Consider the following 19,881-nt stretch of genomic DNA (forward strand, 5'->3'; position numbering starts at 1 on the left):
AATGATTTCGTTGTGAAAACTTCACAAATAACAAATAGCATTGAATTTGTCTTTTTTTCTACATTTTCTCAAAATTTATGACAGTTTAGGATATGTTAGTACCTTCCCCTTCTCGGGTCATTCCACCTGACCAAATGACGAACCGCGCCTGATAATGATGATAGCGTGGCAGCAAGGTTGTATGGGCTGTGTTCAGCTGTGAGTTGTGCACTGTTTTCCGAGCTCGTCGAATCGTCGCAGCACGAGGAGGTCGTTCGCTTACTCAGGTAAACACGACTCCACCAACCTGATACCTGGTTGACGTTCCTCCAAAGTGTTCCTCATATTTTGGTCGCGAATTAGTCATTCCACAGTCGATTTCAACCTTGGTCAGCAGCAGCAACGGTTTCGCGTTCAGCTTTTGAAGGTCTGTTTTTCTCTTCAGAGCCGGAGGTCACCGCGATTTTCGCTCGATTGCAATTCAGCCCGAGCAACAGCTGAGCATAGTTGAAGGTAGAGAGTGGTCACTTGCAGTCGATACACAACGCAGTACATGACGAGGAAGTTTAAAACTAGAGTGGAAAGTTGGAAAGCTGGAAATGTGCTGGTACCTCAGGCCTAGGGCAATTCCGTAAAAACATTTTAAAGTGCACAAAGTGAAAAATGTTGTGTGTTGTGCAACAGTCCGGTCAGCTTGAAGCCGAGGGCCGAGAGTTTGTGTAGTGACAAATCGGGCTCGAGTATGTGAAGAATGATAACGAAATGAACGCCTGATAGCAAGAAAAGAGAAGAGTGCTTCAGCAAGCTAGTCAAAAGTGTGGGAGTCGTTGTCGCAGTTCAGTAGTTACTCTTTTGCTCGAGTTGGCACGTTCGTGTTACGCTACTGAGTTTTGTGCGAAAAAAGTTCGTGATCGCAAGTGGACAAGCGGTTCCTTCTCGTTTTATTCTTTTTTTAAACTGCTTCGTGAAAAGAGGCTCTTGTGTTTTTTTTAGTAGGGTTGTTCAAAGGTTTGAAGCTAACAAAAACGATTAGGTTTGTTTTAATTTTCAGTTATGCGGAAAATTGATACTAAAAATAATCAGTTTGGACACTATAACATTTTCGTCGTAACCGTGCTATTTTTTCACACGTCGATTTTGGGCCATTTTGCATTTTTGTGCAGCTTTCTGTGCCTTACTTCGACCTTCACAGATCCTTAAAATTGATTTCAATCCTGATGTATTCTACAAAAACCAGGAAAACTCCGTGTATTGTTGTCACATGTTAAAAAATTGCTAAACTTGTGACAACTGGCCAAAGGGATTTCAGATCAGAACGCGTTTGACACAGGTACATGCCCGACTATCGTAAGCATTTGTAATTGTAACTCGGGACTTTTCATTTCATTTAAATTCAACCAAATTTCGGGAAAATGCACAGAATGGTCAACCAGACAAAACGAGTATGTTATTGTTAATATTGTGTGCTCTAATTAATGTGTATTCTAGGTCAGCGATTCTCAACCTTCTTCTAGGCCGGTACCCCCTGCCATGTAAATCAAGTAGGCCCGGTACCCCCGTTGAGAATCGCTGTTCTAGGTCAAACATTAAAACGCGCTTTTCTCGATACATGCGACAAGATATCACGACAATGTCGATTTGGAATAGTAGACTTAAGCTTCACAAATACATAGAAGTGACAAAAATGGCTCAGCGATATCAATCCGGGCAGGGTTATCGAATTCTAAGAATTCCGAAATGTCATGAACATTGTGAATCACTTGTGATACAGCGCAAAACATACATTTGATGTTAGGTTTAGCGATGTAAAATATTCTATATGTAAATAACAAACTAAAAACGATCGATATAAAATTACACCCTCCGTTATCATTTACTTCAGTACAATCTTAAAAGATTATCTACAAAATGGTTTTCATTCACGTAGTGGCGTAGTGCGCAATAAAATCATTTCATATTTTAAAATTAAAGTATCTGAAAAACTTGTTAAAATGATTACGAACACAGCTACTTTCCATTTTGAATGCAACAAACAATTGCAAAAGATTAAATAATATTGTGTAATTCTCCGCCAACTCACACAGCAGTTGCCCCGACCCCTCTCCGATTTGCGTGAAACTTTGTCCTGAGGGATAACTTTTGTCTCTGATCACGAATCCGAGGTCCGTTTTTTGATATCTCGTGACGGAGGGGCGGTACGACCCCTTTCATATTTTAACCAGGGATCTGACACGTATGCAGTTTCCTGAAGTCCCCACCAGAGGTGCTGTCAATATTGTTTACGTATGGTTTTTGAAAAGGTCGTATGAAATAAAAACATAACTTTTTTTCTCAAAATATGTTTTTTGGTAGTTTCTACCTCGATTTTTTGCATATATATGCGAGATCGTTACAATCATTACGATATTTTTTACATTTAACATTTATTAGATGAATAAAACAAAGTTCTACTTGGCCATTCAAGAAAAACAACACAACACAACACTCTGAACTGAACTAAAAAATGAATAGCTTCAGTTTCCTTGAAACAAAATAAAATTTGTTTGATATTTCCTGTCCGTTGTATTAAAATGAATTACGCATTCAGAATACTAGCTAAATTTCTGTCGAAAATGCTTTAAACTAGCTGTAACTGAACACCAAAGTGCTGGTATGCCAACAGTAGGTTCTCGATGGAATCATATGCTGTTCCCTTAGTTCAAATTTGAAATTAAACATAAATCTTTCTAAAGAAAAAAAAACGAAAAGAAGTTTTCATTTATGTAATTTATGTCCGATGCGCATACGACCTTTTCAAATGCCACGTGCTAAAACTTGATTCGATCTTGGTTCGATTTTGACTTCACTCGCTTTGTATGTGGATGACAGTCGTGTCGTAAACGTAGTTTTAACATGCAAAAAAAGAAAGGCCTGAAACGGTGATGAGATACAAGTTTACGTCTGACAGCCGGAGACAGCGATTGTTTTTTTCTGCTGTTTTCGTGGCGCGGCACAGTGCTTACGGATGGAGGTGGAAGAATCCTCCGACGGGGACGAGTTTCGTTCCGTAAATGGAACGGGGAAGCGGAGGAAGACCAGCAACGGAGCCGTTGTCGGGGATAGCCCAGAGGAGAATCTTATCAACAACAACAAGTTCAGCCCGCTGTCTGGGAACAACAACAATAACAATGGTATCCCAGCCGGGAAAGGAAGCGTCTCACCGGTTCCAGTGGTTCCAGTGGCCAAGAAACCACCACCTCTGGTGGTAAAGAATACGAGCTACGCTAAGCTGAGGACTGTAATGTCGCCGTGCACAACCAAGCCAAGTTACAAGCTAACTCCGTTTGGGATCAAATTGCTGTTTTCCTCCGAGGAGCGTTTTGAGACCGCGCTGATTGCTAACGAGAAACGAAGCGAGCGGCAACTCCGCGTCGTCGTCCGAGGACTTCCGTCGGCTTCACCTGAATTCGTCAAGAAGAACCTCAAGGAATCGCAAAACCTGGATGCTGTGGAGGTGCACGCCATCAAGAGAAAGGGAGAGTTCGCCTCGTCAGAGGAAACCCCGTACATTGTTACGTTCCCCAAGGGGTACATCAGCCTCAAGCAGCTGAGTGAAATCAAGCGCTTGAGAAGATTTCACATCCGGTGGGAGGCCTACCGGAACAAGCGACCGAACGTGACCCAGTGCAGGAACTGCTTGCAGCTGGGTCATGGAACCAGGAACTGTCACCTCAAGGGCAGGTGCAACAACTGTGGGGGTCCCCACAAGACGGACGAGTGCGAAGTCCAGGAAGCCCAGCCAAAGCGGTGTGCCAATTGCTCTGGTGCCCACGAAGCTACGGACCGCAGCTGCCCCAACCAAAACCGCCGGCAAGGAAGGTAGAGAAGCAGAGTCCAGCAGTTCCGGCGTTCACGCCGGCGGAGTTTCCTCCGCTGCCGGGCGCAGTTCCGGACGGAAAATTGAAGGATCGCCCTCGACCCGCAGGAATCAGCCAAGGTGGGCCCCGAGACGGTAGAGCCACGGAGAAGGAAGCCGGGGAGGTACTCTACAGTTCGGCTGAGCTGTGGGGGATTTTCTCCGAGTACATCGGCAGGTTCAATACCTGCAAGACCCGCTTGAACCAAGTAACCCTCGTCAGTTACATGATCTCCAAGTATGGAATTTAAGGAGTTTTTTTTTTTTTTTTTGTTATTATATATTGTTTTAGTGATCCTCGGTCCCAACCTGGTCACAGCATCAAAAAGGACCTAATAAAAATAAGTTAAGAAAAAAAAAACGGTGACGAGATAGAAATTTGGTGTCAAAGGGACTTTTATGTAAAATTAGACGCCCGATTTGATGGCATACTCAAAATTCCGAAGAAAAAAAAAACGTAAAACGAAAGATTCAAAAAGTACATTAAATTTTGAATTAAATGACATGCTCCTTTTTTATACAGTTAACAGTCTGGACCCGAAGCCTGATTTTTCTGTTACATTCTTATTGGAATTCCATATAAACTGTAACGGGAACTGCAGGCACCGGGTCCTGACTATTAAGTAACGAAAAATTACAGAATTTTCGAAACCATTGTTATTTTTTCGAAATTCTGAGTACGCCATCAAATCGGGCTTCTTATTATTATTATAAATGTCCCTTTAACACCGAATTTCCTAATATCACCATTTCAGGCTGCAAATTATTGAAAAACATGTCTTTTTTCGATTATTTAAAAAAAGGAAATTGTCGTACCGTGTCTTCATCACGAGATATCAAAAATGGAGCTTTGATTTGTGATCAGGGACAAAATTTCACGCAAATTGAAGAGGGATCGGGACAACTGCTGTGTGAGTTGGCGGAGAATTCCCTAACATTTATTTGTTTGCTCAGTTTTTTTTTTTTTTTTTTAGGTATATTTCAAGGTGTGCCTACGAGGCCAAATCAAAAAACTTAAGAAGCTTCTCTCCAAAAACTACTCATAATTAATATCAATTATCACTTCTAAGCCCAAACAACCCTACTCAAACCCACACTTTATCGCTGATTGCGACAAAGAAGCAGTTATATTACATAAATCGCAGTGCATCGTTTCGTTCCGCCCTTCCAGAGTTTTGTCGGAATTCTACAGTGCACGCTAGTCCGAGCACATCCCAACTAATTACTACAGTGCAAAACATTACAACTACAACTTAGCAAGTCGTCAGCAAACACAGCACAATAATGAGTAGCAACAGCCGGCCCGCGATCAAGACGAACCGCATCTCCCGGGACAGCGGCATTTGCGTCGAAGACGGCACTCAGAGCAACTCGTCGTCGTCGTCGTTGTCTACATTGCCGTCGATCGCGGGCGTCAAGAAGCGATTTCCGGCCGGCGGAGGTCGCAAAAGATCGTCGTACGTGAGTCGGCTGACGCAGCACTTTGAGAACCTGACCTGCCACGGCACCGGAAGCGACGAAAGTGGCCACTGTTCACCGATTCCGGCGTACCACTCGGAGTGGGATTTGCGGGAAGTTCAGCGGGCGAATCGGGAGGAGCCGGAAGAGCCGGAAGTGGTGCCAGTTGGGGGTATCGTGCGGAGTGTTAGTGTGGGTCAAAGTGAGGAAGGTGAGGGAGGTGGATTAGTGAAGGAGGAAAAGATGGATGACGCCGTCCAGGTGATTGAGAATATCTACGAAGAGATTATGGTGAAAAAGCGAGTTTCGGCCAAACTTGGCGTGAGGAGGGTGAAAACGGCCAAGATTGAGTCGGTGGAGTGCAAGGAAGAAGTCGACGATGGTGGTGGAGGTGATGATCGACACCAGCTTGGCAGTGGGAATCACCTTGATGAGGGTGCAGCTGATAACAAAGAGGCTTGTGATAAGATATCGGAGGATGAGTGTGAGAGGGAGACGGTGCAAAGGTGAGTGAAGGAATCAGTACTGTTTTTAAAGGTATACAAACAATGTTGCTGATTCAAACTATTGCTCTGATTCTGGATATCCTTATTCACATAATTGCTATGACTCGTTTAGATTAAGGTAATTAGACTGTTGCAAATATCTTTCAAAATGTACGTTCATAATAGATATAAAATTTCCCATTAATAGGGTAACAGCATGTAATTCCATCCGGCACCTAATGCTGGCGATGCGTTACGTTTTTCTAATTTGTCGATTTCTCTGTAACGACGCAACACCCAACCGGCGGTCGCATGATTTTGATGCATGGCAGCATGAAAGTATATCAGAATCTGCATGAAAACTGTCCTCATGCATTTTTTGCGATATAGGGGTATGACATTTTTGCCCGTTACCGACAATTATTGACATTACCGATTGCAGATTGATTGTATTGCAGAAAAAAAAACCTTAACAGAACGAGGATTGAACCATCGACATCTAGGTTGCTGATCCGACACGCTACCACCGCGCCATGGACGCTTGATGAATGGTGAGGGACAGAGCGCGAACATAATGTTCTCTCTAGATTGTTGCTCGGGGACGCGCCAGCATTCTATGTGTTAGTGAGAACTGCAGATCGCTGACGTGTTTACACGCGGGCAAAAATGATCTATGGGCTTGCTGCAAAAAATGTAATAAAATATAACATTTTCTGCAGCAAATTCACTGTTGCAGATTTTGAGATATATTTTTCGTTTGGGTGTAGTTTGCAAAATCAGGTATCAAATAGCTTAATGGGAAGTGAGAGAGCAAGTTTTTCTCGAATGTTATGCAAAACAAATCGGCGGATTGAAAGGAATTAGGACCATATACTTAATCTGCCAAACATATGAAATTCTCAATAGCGAACGAATATCGAGGAAGAGAAAGTAGCGCTAAATGAGCATTTTTGCAAGGATACGAAAAAAAACAATTTTTTATTGTACTTTTTCAATTCTGGAAAAAAGTTACACTCATTAAAATTACTAATTTTCTAAAATAACTTTTTATCACAACACTTAATTTTGACTAACTGAGTCGTGTGGTGTTCGTGGAGGAGATTGGTAAACAAATAGACGCGCGAGAAGCCACAAAAAAGTGCTAGAAGATTATGGAATCAATTGCGTCGTGGCCTTGGGATTCGTATTTCGGGCATATTTTTTCAATGATTGGTGTTTTTTGTGCTTTAATTAAGATTACATGGTTTGTTATGTGATTTTAAAAGCCCTTTCTATATCATCGTTGATCAGAAGGCACGGCGTCGGGTAAACTGTGCATGAATTTTTCAAATAATGTATATGTTTAGTAAAGAGAAAATGCTAACTGTTGAGCTAAAGGGCATGACGGACGTTTTGTTTTATGCAATATTGTTTCGGACATTGTACACAAGTGGTCCAGAACGCAAAATCAGTGGAGTTTGCTGATCATGACCGTTCATGGTCACCCGCGACAGACACGGACGACGAAACAAAGAGAAACGCAAAAAGTAACTTTTTCAAAACTTTTTTTTCGTAAAATTCCCTTTGTTTAAATATCAATTTTTTTAATTGTCTGATCTACAACTTTGTTGATCATCGTTACACTCTAAAAAAAACACCCTGCAAAGTTAGAAAAAAAACACGAAATATTAAAATTATTTTTTTTATTTCAAATGAAAAACTACCCTTCTGGGTTAATGTAGAATTGAAAAGTACATTAAATTTTCCTTACAATGCAAAAATAAAACTTGTCTTGTAATCAACGATCCATTCCAGTTTTGTAATTCAAAATCGTTTTCGAGCAATTCTCGCTAGAATCAGGATTTTTTTCTGGTACTTTTGTACCCGACCCTCTCTGATTTCAATGAAATTTTTCAGACATGTTATCCTAGGCCTTTTTTTCTCCTGTCTCGTCAGAGGCGCTGGAGCAGAAATCCCACGTTAGAGGAAGGCCATGCCCCGGGGGGCGTAGTGCCAATAGTTTCGTATCCTAGGCCTATATTAGCCATTTTTGTGTACATGGAGCCAATTGGGTCCTAAAGCCCTATGTCAATTTTTATGTACAATGGTAAAAAACATGATTTAAAACCATTTTTGATCACGTAGTTAACTTTTGAACATTGATTTAAAAATCCATTTTAGATCCTTTGAGGCCGCACAAAAAGTCATAGTACTCAAAGAAATAAGCTTTATCATTAAGAACAATAATATCGAAAATTTTAGCTTAATTTTAGGACCCAATTGTACTCAAAAATAACATTTGGATGGTTTGATTTGATTTCATAATTTAAAAACTGATGCGTCTCGAAGCCAATGCATTGTATCAAAAAGTGGTCAAAGAAAAAACTTGTAGAAAATTGGGGCTTCTGAAAAAATACACCGGAAGAAAAAACTACGCCACTTTAATAAGATTTTTGCCTTCCTCAGCTTACTGAGGCCTGGCTATAAAATCACTCGAAAAATGAACTTCTTAAATACACCTCCTAGATATACCTTCAAGTATACCTTTAGACTCAGAATCAAATTCTGAACAAATGTCTGTGGGGATGTGTGTAGACATGATTTTTTTCCACACGATTGTCTCAGAACTGGCTGAACCGATTTTGGCCGGATCCGCCTAATTTTGTTCCTTTTGGGGTCCCCTAAACCCTATTAAATTTTATTCTGTTTAGTGAAGTACTTATAAAGTTATGTCATGAAAAAGTTTTTTTGTAGCTACTAAAAACCCGATTTAATCCCACCAGGGGTGAGATAGAGCCTTTCCTACTTAAGAATATAACTTCTTTCAATTCACAACATCGACTTGATACAAAAAATCTTATGATGAAAGCAAGGTATTATAATGATATGTTTTCTAAAAGAATTTGAAAACGCAATTTTCACTAATAGAATATAGCTTCGAATGCGCAAGTGATGACACACACCGCGGTTTTGGTGTTCTAGTTTTGGTACGAGCCCAAAAACCGAACAAAGCAGGCGCAAAGCAAACCCGAGTTAACTGCACAGTGGGAAGCTTGCATTGCGAGCATTGAAAACTTTGAAAACGATATAAAGCTTAGAAGCTTAGAAAGCTCCTATTGGAATCCAATGAACTCTGTTAAATAAAACTACACGACAAATGAAGCCTACTTAAAGGCGATTTAAGGAGCACACGGGAAACAAATTGTTTGTACTCGGATGAATGTCCTATGTCAAAAAAGTTTTTGCATAAACATTGGACATTTATGCAAAAACGGACAGATCAAAAGAAACCGAAAAGCTACGATATCTTACATGTTGAAGGAAACATCGGTAGACAAGCTACTACAAACGAGTATAAGTCGAACCAAAACATATGTGCGCCAGCATTCTAGCGCCAGTATTCGAAGCTCAACTTGACAACTTGTCGACATGGCGACATGGCGACATGGCGACATGGCGACGAAGCGTCGAAAATCAATGCAGTGTGAATTTTTGGCGATTTTTCCGATTAATATTCATGCTGTATCGTCTTATTTACGAAGATGAAAATGACGTCCAGCCATAAAGTAAAACCTATACCTTTCTTTAGTAAGAAAGGCAAAAAGGTAATTTTTGCCTAACCTCAAAGGCCGGGTCTTTTTGCTTACGCGCGAGAGTCGCGCAGCATGAGTATCGCCCGATTGCCACATTGCTTTGGTAGTGTCTACGTCTCTTCTAGAAAAAGTCTGTATTAATTATGTTGCTGAATACATCATTTTGTATCGACAAAGATTTACATGAAGTTTTTACTGAAATATACAACTCATAAGACATAGTTTACTAAGAATAGGGGGACAGCATGCAATTGCATCGTGCACCTAATATTGGCATATCAGCACTTTTAAATTCAATTAGAGCCATCCCTTTCTCCTTTATTTTGGAGATGTGGTTAAAAAAAAAAAAAAAAAGGTCCTAAATTAATTTGAAAATACAACCTAAAATACAACATGAATGTGAGGAAGGCCTTAAGGTGGATTAAGAAACGTTTTGATTGTTAAGTTTATAAGTTATATTTAAAGTGATTTCACGAAATTATTAGTTCGAAATATTTGAGGAAATAGCCTAAGATGTTACGAAAAATGCAGGATGGTATGTCTCTCAAAAAAAAAAAAAAAATAAAAAAAATCATTAACTAAAACTGTTTTTTGAAAGAGGTCTAAACCTCAAAATTTGTCATAAACCGATAGTTGGAATCGATTTTCCAGACAGTTTTTCATAAAAATCTCCATATTGAACACTGTCCTTTGTCCAATCCTTGTGAATTCCAATTCTATATGACAGACTTGATTTTTCAGACTCGAAAATATTTTTACCGGAAAGCTCGTCCATTTTTTTTTTATTTGACTCGTTTTAATATTTACGTAAGCTTATTTACTATCCAGGTTTCTGCCAAACTTAGAAAATATACTATTTTCAGTAATGAGCAATGTAATTAAGCTTATATCTGTAAGTCCATGCATCCAATTCAAATGCTGTTAAAGGCAAACTTATGGCAAATTGGACGAGCTTTCCGGTAAAAATATTTTTGAGACTGAAAAATTAAGTCTGTCATATAGAAATGGCCAAAAACCACCTAAAACCTATTTTTTCATCATTTTTATTTTTAAAACCACTGAATTGGACATAGGACGGTGGTCAATATGAAGACTTTTATGTAATGTATGTTTATGATGTAAATGTATGTTTATGATAATTTTGAAGTTTTAGTTAATGATTTTTATATTTTTTTTAGGAGAGACATACCATCCTGCATTTTCCGAGAGTCTTTTTGTAACATCTGAGGCTATTTTCTCAAAAAAAATGAACGAAAAAAAAATCGTGACATCACCCATAAATTTACTTTTAAACATGAAAATCAAAATTCTCATAGAAGTGGCGTGGTTTTTTTTATTTCAGTGTATTTTTTCGGAAAGCTCGTCCAATTTCCAAATTTGTATTTGACCACTGTTTGATGCAATGATTTTTAAATTAGAAAATACAACATTATTAAAATAACTTACGCCCTTTTCGAATATAATTTTTGAGTACAATTGGCTCCATATACACAAAAATGACTTATATAGGCCTTGGATAACATGTTTGAAAAGTTTCATTGAAATCAGAGAGAGTCGGGTAAAAAAGTACCAGAAAAATCCTGATTTGAGCTGGAATAAAAAACGAAGTTGACTTTATAGCTGTCGGCTACCATTGCTAGTACCAACCACTAGTGTCTTCCTTTTAACTACAAGGGCTTCGCCGCCCTGGGCTCCTAAGTGCTTGAGTACGGCACGGAGCGACGGCGCCGGATACCTATCTTTACTCTTAGAATTTTGAGAGCGTCCGCCGCGGGATTCGAACCGGCAACCCCTGGATTGTGAGTCCAGTGCGTGGTCCGATTGATCCACACGGGCGGGACACGAGCTGGAATAACTCTTTCGTAAACCAGGTCATAATCTATAATGAATAAAGTTGAATGTATTTTCAGCAGCCAAAGTTCTGTTTATCACAATTCATGTATTAATAATATGACGATAACATCCAAAACACTTTCACCATACACTAATCACTCCCTAAAACGAACCCAAAACGTGCGCCAAATTCATTATCATTAACTAAACAAAAGCGAGCTGGCGTCAAACAGTATACCGGCATGTACTATTTTTGCAAATCCCACTCACTTGGGATGAATCATCGCATTTCCGAGAAGCGACTCCAGTCTGCTTCGAATCGCACGTTTGCCCCCCTCTGTATGGCGTTCAATTCCCACCCAACTGAACCGCACACAACTCTCTTATCAACGATCCATTCCAGACGTCCAGAGCTCAGCTGCTTTTTTTTCTTCAAGCAGCGATCGAGGATTAGTCACGCTTGTTTGTTTCTTTTATGCAGATGATTGCAAATAAAATATAACAAATTTTCTTCTTTTTCCTTTTAAATTTCAGAAATTTCGAACTAGCAGAAGAAGCTACGGAAGCGCTGGCGACGGTGGCAGAGGCGAGGAATACGTTTGTGGCTCATGAGGAGGTCGGCAGTAGTTATTACGACGATGATGAGTTCGATACCGACACGGATTCGTTTGATTCCACGGACGACGATCACGAAGAAGTTGCTGCCGTCATGAGTGGTTCCAGGCCGGGTTCGGATACGTCGATAAAGTCTGAGTATGTTTCTGTTTTTTCAATATGTAAACCCATAACACCGTTTTTCAAATGTTCAGCAACTATACCCTTCTTTCAGACGCATCACCAACATCATGAAGGAGCTCCTCGACAACGAGGAAAACTACGTAAACACACTGGGCAAAGGCATCGAGGACTACGTCAGCGTGATGCACCAGAAGGACCTGCCGATGGCACTACGCGGCCAGCGGTACCACATCTTCGGCAACATCGAAAAAATCTACCAGTTCCACCGTGAAATATTCCTTCCGAAGCTTCGCGAAAACCGTGCCAGCATCGCCGGAATCGCCGAAACTTTCATCAAGTTCATCGAAAGTGACCGGTTATACTGTTACATTCTATTCGCGCTAAACCGGCCCAAATCGGAGAAGATTTGCAACAAAAACCTGGAGTTCTTCCAGGAGCGCCAACACGCCGTCGAGGACAAACTCGGCCTGAACAGCTTTCTGCTGCAACCGATCCAGAGGCTGCCGCGGTACAAGCTGCTGCTGGCCGAAATCAACAAAGAGGTGCTCAAACTGATCGCCGACAGTCTGCTCGACTCGGTCAAGGACGAGATCGGAATCCTGTGCAAGGCTGAAAAGCGACTCGAGCGGTTCATCGACGTGGTCAACGAAGCCATGAGCATCAACGACATTCAGGAGTGCTACGAGGTGAGGCTTCTTATTAAGTTTAACTTTTTTAAAAGATTAACCCGTGCCCAAAAACAGGACTCGTACTCGATGCAAGCAGACCTGATCAGTTCGTTTTCGATAGCGCTTAGCCCCTTGCTCAGTCCCGTAGTAGATCCCCAACCGGTGTTAATCCTTCGAGCGCGTAGTAACAAGAATCACGAGAAAAATAAACCCGTGAGTGGCAACAGTCTGGGGAAAATATCACGTGGTAACAGTTTAATCTTCATTAAAAATCTTATAAGCCCTTCATTACTAAATTCAACACTGGTGATAGTTACAGTTTTGTCAAATTACCTCAAAGTTTCATGAATCATTCCATGCGTAATCGAACCAAGCCAGGACATTTTGCTAGCCTATTTCTGCTTATTTAGGCAAATACAATTTTTCTGTTCTTATATACTGTACTACATATTAGTATGTAACAAAAATGACCTTTTGGCGGGCATTCAAGGGTTTGTTCCGGTGGGCATACTAAGCCCAAATCCAAAATATGACGTAACAGGAGCTGGCGCTCCGCCCTTCAATTTTAAATGGGATTTAACCCGTAAAAAAAGATTTTTTCAAAAATGTCACTTTTTGAGGCATTTTGGCCATTGAAGCGTTTACCAAAAACATCACTGGCGTGTAGGCCAGATCCTTGCGCATCTTTTGGTATATATAACATTGAAATTTGGAGCACCCTGGAGCTCGGTACAGACCTTCAAAGTTTGGCATTTTTTCGAAAAATCGGTCCCGGCAAAAAAGATATGCGTCGCGCCTCGCGACGCCCTAGACGCCATTTGATTTTGTTGGGACCGATTTTTTGAAAAAATGCCAAACTTTGAAGGTCTGTGCCGAGCTCCAGGGTGCTCCAAATTTCAATGTTATATATACCAAAAGATGCGCAAGGATCTGGCCTACACGCCAGTGATGTTTTTGGTAAACGCTTCAATGGCCAAAATGCTTCAAAAAGTGACATTGTTGAAAAAATCTTTTTTTACGGGTTAAATCCCATTTAAAATTGAAGGGCGAAGCGCCAGCTCCTGTTACGTCCAATCAAGCTCATATTTTGGATTTGGGCTTAGTATGCCCACCGGAACAAACGCTTGAATGCCCGCCAAAAAGTCATTTTTGTTACATCCTACTACATATATTCCAATTCTGCTGAACTTCACTTTTTTACTAGAGCGTTAAATTTCCCGGGATTACAAAATTTACGAAAAACGGTTAGTTTTCAACAAATCCAGGGAAGTCTCGGGAAATTGAAAAAAAAAAATAAAAAAAATCTGATCCTGCTTCTGATTTATTTTTTGCAACAAATTTGTATAGAACAACATTTTTAATGGTCCAAATGAGTATAAGGATCGGTTAATGGTTTGACTTTTTGTAAAAAATCATCCACTTTTAAGAAAATATATAAATTTGCTGTCTTTCAAATCGTACCAATTTAAAAACAAAATATCATTGGTATTAGTTCCTTGAGAAGTACCTATTATTGATTAAATCAAAGTGTATGGACAGTGAGAAAAATCTATGCTCCGTAACCATAAAACCTTTAAATTTGTCTCTGAGACTGATTCCAGCAAATATGATTAAGAAACACATTAACAGATAAGGCTGGTACAAATATTTTTAAAGATTTTGATTGCAAAACAACTGAACTAGTTTAAAATGTATTTTTAAACACTTTTTTATTCAAATGTTGCGACTAAGGCCTAATATTTCAATTTTTTTGACCACTTCCTTTCAACCTTGGTCAGAGCCGCGGGCAAAAACTTTTTTAAATATTTGCATCGACCTAAAGATGAAATGAAAAAAAAACATGCAGAATAGTAGTTTATGCAAGAAGTTGCAAAAAGAGGATTTTTTCTTCACGAGTCGTACATTTATCCAACGAGGTTCACCGAGTTGGATAAATACGAAGAGTGCTGAAAAAATCAAGTTTTGCAACGAGTTCCATACAGCATTTTTTGCAATTCCAAAAAAACACACAATGAGTAAAATTTTATGTCAAATTTTCATGTATTTTGTCAATGAATCGTTTAAATCAAAAAAATGTTGAAAAGTGTAACTTTTCGAAACAAGTGCTGAAAAGTTCAACTTTTCAGCACCCGTTTGAGTGCTTAAAAGTAGAACTTTTCAGCATTTATTTTGAAAAGTGTTGCTAGTCGATTCTGTTATTTTTGGTACAGAAAAGAAGACTATTTCGTCGTTCAAGAATGACAGGAAAAGTAAGTAGTTTCACGACGGAATCGCAAAAAATATATTTTTCATGGCAAACTTTTGCCATAACAAGTCTTACTGATTTCAACTTATGAATAAGGATAAGCATTGATTGTACCTTAAAAATCTGACTTCTAGTGCTTTTTTACTTGAAACACTCTTTAATAAAACCACAACTCAAAGCATTCAAATATTTGATTTCTTTGAGCGCTTTGCATATGACATGAAGTTGTTGCTAAATGATTTTTTTATGATTTCATTCATGGTAGATGGTTGTACTAAGCATAAAGGAATTATCATATTGAAATAAAATGGTTTTCAATAAAAAAACATATTTTTAATACTTAAAAAACTTAAAATACTTAAAATACTTAAAATACTTAAAATACTTAAAATACATAAAATACATAAAATACTTAAAATACTTAAAATACTTAAAATACTTAAAATACTTAAAATACTTAAAATACTTAAAATACTTAAAATACTTAAAATACTTAAAATACTTAAAATACTTAAAATACTTAAAATACTTAAAATACTTAAAATACTTAAAATACTTAAAATACTTAAAATACTTAAAATACTTAAAATACTTAAAATACTTAAAATACTTAAAATACTTAAAATACTCAAAATACTTAAAATACTTTAAATACTTAAGAGCAATTCCAGCCCAAAACAGGATTTTTTCAGGAACTTTTTTCTCGACCCTCTCCGATTTCAATGAAACTTTGTAGACATGTTATCCTACGCTTATATAAGCCATTTCTATGTATATGGAGCCAGTTCCACACGATAATGACATTTGAGAAGGGCGTAAGTGTTTTAAATATTTTTGTAATTCGGAATATAAATATTTCTGTATCTCGAAGTAGTTGCATCGTATCAAAAAGTGGTCAAAGACAAACTTGTAGGAAGTTTGACGGGCTTTTCGATAAAAATACACTGAAAGAAAAAAACATTCAACTTTTATGAGAGTTTTTGATTTTTAAGTTTTTTTTTTTTGACTTTTAAGTCAAATTTGAGGGGGAGCCCACGATTTTTTTTCGTTCAAATTTTTGTGAAGATAGCCTAAGATGTTAAAAAAAGACTCACGAAAAATGTAGGATGGAGCAACTCACCTAAAAATATACAAAAATCATTTACTGAAACTGGTTTTTTGAAAAGTGCTCTAAACGTCAAAATTTTCAAATACCGAATACGGGAATCGATTCTCCAGACAATTTTACATAAAAGTCTCCATATTGACCATTGTCCTAAGTCCAATCCTTGTGAAGTTACAGCGGTTTTAAAAATAAAAATGTTGAAAAAATAGGTTTTTTGATGATTTTTGGCAAATTCTATATGACAGACTTGGTTTTTCAGTCTCGTAAATATTTTTACCGGAAAGCTCGTCCAATTTCCCATAAGTTTGTCTTTGACCACATTTCAATTGGATGTATGGGCTTACTGATATAAGCCTATTTACCTATTGATACTCGGTGATGAAGTTTGTATGGAAAAAAATCGAAAAAATGTATGAAAAATCAAATTTTCTTACCGTTTGGTCTACACGTGGCGTTACTTCCGTCCAAATATTCCCAAAAATTACATTCTCATTGGAAATTTAATGCTCTACAACGTTGTAGAACACACCAAAACTGTAAAACTCGATATTGAAAAGTTATTAGCGATTTAAAAATGTCATTTTTGTATGAAAACCATTTTTTCACTAACTTTAGGCTCGGGTATCAATGGGTTAATATCAACCAATTTCGCTCAAAAATTGCACAGATCTGGAGTTTTTTAAAAAGGTCCTATAAACCAAATTTCCAGTTTTTCCTTTTTGGGTGTTTTTGAAACCGCCTTGAGTCAGGGGTATTAAAAACACCCAAAAAGCAAAAACTAAAAATTTGAGAGATGAATAAAAATCCCAAAAAAACCGTTTTCCGCCTGTGGAGCAGGGGGTCATTTTTTCCGGGCACCCTACTAGTCACCTATCCATCACTTACTATCAATTCAAAATAAAAATGTTCGCATGGTGTAGATGGTCTCATATTTCAGGAATCAATAGCATGGTGGTTACAAGATGGGTTTATTTAACATAATCAATACATATTTTCAAATAACTACAAATACCTTATCTAACATGGGAAGTCTTGTGACCAACACTCAACCAAATAACTAATAAACTCTCCTTCAATTGCAATTTCCAGCTGAACCTCTTCCACCAGGGCAAGTTCCGCAAAATGTTCGAAGTGGACATCTACGACTGGGACCGGCGACGGCGCTACCCGGGCAAGATGTTCTTCTTCGAAAAGTGCATCATCTACACGGAGAAGATCAAGGAGTACCTGGAGTACCGGGGCCACTACGAGGACTCCGAGGTGGGGCTGTACAACGACGGCAAGTCGCGGGTGTGCGTGTTTGCCCGAAAACGAGGCATCCAGGAGGTGGAGATCTCCGGCAGTGACATCGGGTCCGTCCAGAAGCTGGCCGGGTACATCGAGGAGGTGATGAAGAGCTTTGCCATGCAGGAACGCAACCGGGTCAAGACGATCAACAGGAACAAGGACCTGCGGTACGAGCAGAGGGTTCCGAGTGTGATGACCATCAACCGGGGCAGTGTTGCCAGCACCAAGAGTACCTTCTCGGTGGCCAGCAATGGCAGTCGTGAGTGTTTTTGTTAGAGGCGTGGAGGTTGGTCTGTTGACTTAGTGACGTTCTTTTCTTTCAGGTGATAGCTACGAGTCAACCTCTCAAACCACGTGGTACGTTGCGTTGTAGTTTCGTCTACTTCATCGTGCTGCGGCTTGACTGTTTAGATTTAGTATCAAAAGTGTTGTTATTTAAGCGAAAATACATGTGCCTTTCATAAACATCGTGTCTCCTCGTGTTGTAATTCTTACCCTTCATTGCGCTTGATTGGTAATGGGTTTAAGTGTTTGAACGAAGAATATTGCTCTGCAAACGGTAGCTTGTTTCAATTCTAGGGATCCGGACAATCCAGTACAGAGCCTGATCACTGCGCAGAAGCATTTCTGCCAGATATTGTCGGCAAATAGGAAGTATTACTTCAATCAGCTGCCTGATGGATTGGCGGAGAAGATTCGAAACTTTATTGATGTTTACGATCGGATGGTGGAGGTTCATTCCAAGAGGATTTACGAGGACTTTGCCCAGGCTGGCGTAGGAATCGACGAGCTGTGTGAGCTGTTTATTTTGTATTTTCAGGTAGGTTCCATAATGTCTCGATTCACCTCTGATAACGGTTTTCAAAATCTTATAGGGGAAATTCTTGTATGTTTGGCAGGTTAAGCTCTCGCTCCTAACTCCATCCAATTTGCTGATTTTCACTATTTAAACAACAAATTTTGCAAAACTTTTGGTAGAAACTTGCTTGCTCACTTCTTATTGAGCTATTTATCACTCGATTTCAGTTGAAAACGCTTTTAATAAACATTAATTGAATTTCAAAATTCTGACCTGCCAACATTAGAGGCACGCTGGAATTAGATGCTGTTCCCCTAGTTATTATAAATTTTCTTATATTACTTTTGTGCATTCCAGGAAAACCTGTTCGACATCTACAACGACTATTTGAAGCACTTCAAAAAGGCTGCCGGAATCATGAAAAACATTCATCGAGCTTCGGTATGTGAAAAATGACTTTTTCCAAAATCAAAAACTTCAAATCGGTTTCCCCTTCCAGCGCACCTCAATCAGCAGCACCTTGGTGGCTCAAACGACGGACGACTTTACCTTTCTTCCGGTGGAAATGTGGAACAAGTACCAAAACTTCATCCAAACCCAAATCGTGCGCATGTCGGAGCAAATGAACAGTGACTCAAACGCCGGCACCGACAAGGAACTCTTCCGGAAGTTGGCCTTCGTGGAGGTGCAAATCACGACGTTCCGCAAAACGTTGATGCAAAACTATCGCCTGTTCAACCTGGACGAAAGCCTTTCCGTGGCGAGTCACGGGCTGGTGGTTTACTCGGAACGGGTTCGCTTCGGGAACGAAACCATCAGCAACCACCGGATATTGATCTGCGAGCGGGCGGCCATTTGTGTGAGGATTCAGCTGGCGAAGGAAGTCGATCGGCAGGTGGAGAAGTTTAACCGGGTTGTGTTTGTGGACAAGTTTGTGCGGGGAGTTCCGGCGGCGAAGCTGAGTAAAAAGTCCGATATTAGGGTTAACTTCGAGCTTAACGGGAACAAGCATCCGGTTGATTTTGGGACGAAGGCTAGCAAGGATAAGTTTTTCGGGAATTACTGTATGATGTATCAGAAGTTGTATACAGGTTAAATTGTTTGTAAAGTATATTAAATTTACAAATTAGTTTTGATCCGACAAGTATCGACACAAAATACAAAGCAAATGATTATATAAAAATGAAAGCACTTGTAAACAAAAAATGATTTTATCACATTCTTTTTTTTTATCACAACTCCGATTCCAAAACAAAACAGTATATTACCACAATTGATTTATCTAATTAAATTAAATCAATAAAATCAATTTCCCTAAAGTAGCTTTTCACTTGCATGTCGTGATTTTAAGATCAGCTTTTTTTTCGCAAAAAGTTTTAATAAGGCCGATGCAAATATTTAAAAAAGTTTTTGTCCCTCGGCCCTGGCCGAGGTCAAGGGGGGGGGGGCAAAAAAATAAAAAAATATAAAAATTTTAATAACAAGCCATAGTCTTCACATTTAAATGAAAAAAGTGTTTTAAAATGCATTTTACACTAGTTCAGTTGTTTTGCAATCATTAGTTTTCAAAAAATCTAAGATCTGACAAAAACAAAAATTGTATCGAAAAAAAAGATTTTGCATCGAAAATTTTCAAAAAATCTTAAGATTTTTTAATAAATCCAAACATGCTAAAAATGATTTAAAACGCACAAGAATGTATTTTAATTTGATTTCAGCTGGTTGCACTTGAATTTTCATTGAAATTTTGAAGTTTAATGTAAAAATATTTTGAATTTGAATTTTGAAGGGGGGGGGGGTGACAAAAACTTTTATAA

The 19,881-nt window shown here is 39.0% G+C and overlaps 1 protein-coding gene across 5 annotated transcripts; it reads left to right on the top strand.

Annotated features, from left to right (window-relative positions):
* The first annotated feature begins 262 nt into the window (after nucleotides 1-262).
* LOC120425571 (uncharacterized) lies at nucleotides 263-19,252 on the top strand. 5 transcript variants are annotated; one of them, XM_039590137.2, is made up of 10 exons: nucleotides 263-406; nucleotides 5,046-5,838; nucleotides 11,757-11,975; nucleotides 12,052-12,646; nucleotides 12,704-12,841; nucleotides 17,068-17,524; nucleotides 17,589-17,622; nucleotides 17,845-18,085; nucleotides 18,422-18,505; nucleotides 18,564-19,252. In XM_039590137.2, the coding sequence occupies exons 2-10, from the start codon at nucleotides 5,159-5,161 to the stop codon at nucleotides 19,158-19,160; spliced, it is 3,045 nt and encodes a 1,014-aa protein (XP_039446071.1). In that variant the 5' UTR covers nucleotides 263-406; nucleotides 5,046-5,158; the 3' UTR covers nucleotides 19,161-19,252. The 5 variants fall into 5 exon arrangements, with proteins under 5 accessions (XP_039446071.1, XP_039446072.1, XP_052563567.1 ...); XM_039590138.2 differs by having other exon boundaries at nucleotides 302-492; XM_052707607.1 differs by having other exon boundaries at nucleotides 392-406; nucleotides 5,020-5,838.
* The last annotated feature ends 629 nt before the right edge of the window (nucleotides 19,253-19,881 follow it).

This window comes from Culex pipiens, chromosome 2, assembly GCF_016801865.2.
Source record: "Culex pipiens pallens isolate TS chromosome 2, TS_CPP_V2, whole genome shotgun sequence".
In the NCBI taxonomy this organism is placed as follows: domain Eukaryota; kingdom Metazoa; phylum Arthropoda; class Insecta; order Diptera; family Culicidae; genus Culex; species Culex pipiens.

Bases quoted from the DNA above. Each gene is read 5' to 3' on its own strand.
- LOC120425571 (XM_039590137.2), top strand. From the start codon at position 5,159: ATGAGTAGCAACAGCCGGCCCGCGATCAAGACGAACCGCATCTCCCGG. The intron at 12,647-12,703 runs GTGAGGCTTCTT...GCCCAAAAACAG, and splicing joins ACATTCAGGAGTGCTACGAG to GACTCGTACTCGATGCAAGC. The intron at 12,842-17,067 runs GTGAGTGGCAAC...TGCAATTTCCAG, and splicing joins ATCACGAGAAAAATAAACCC to CTGAACCTCTTCCACCAGGG.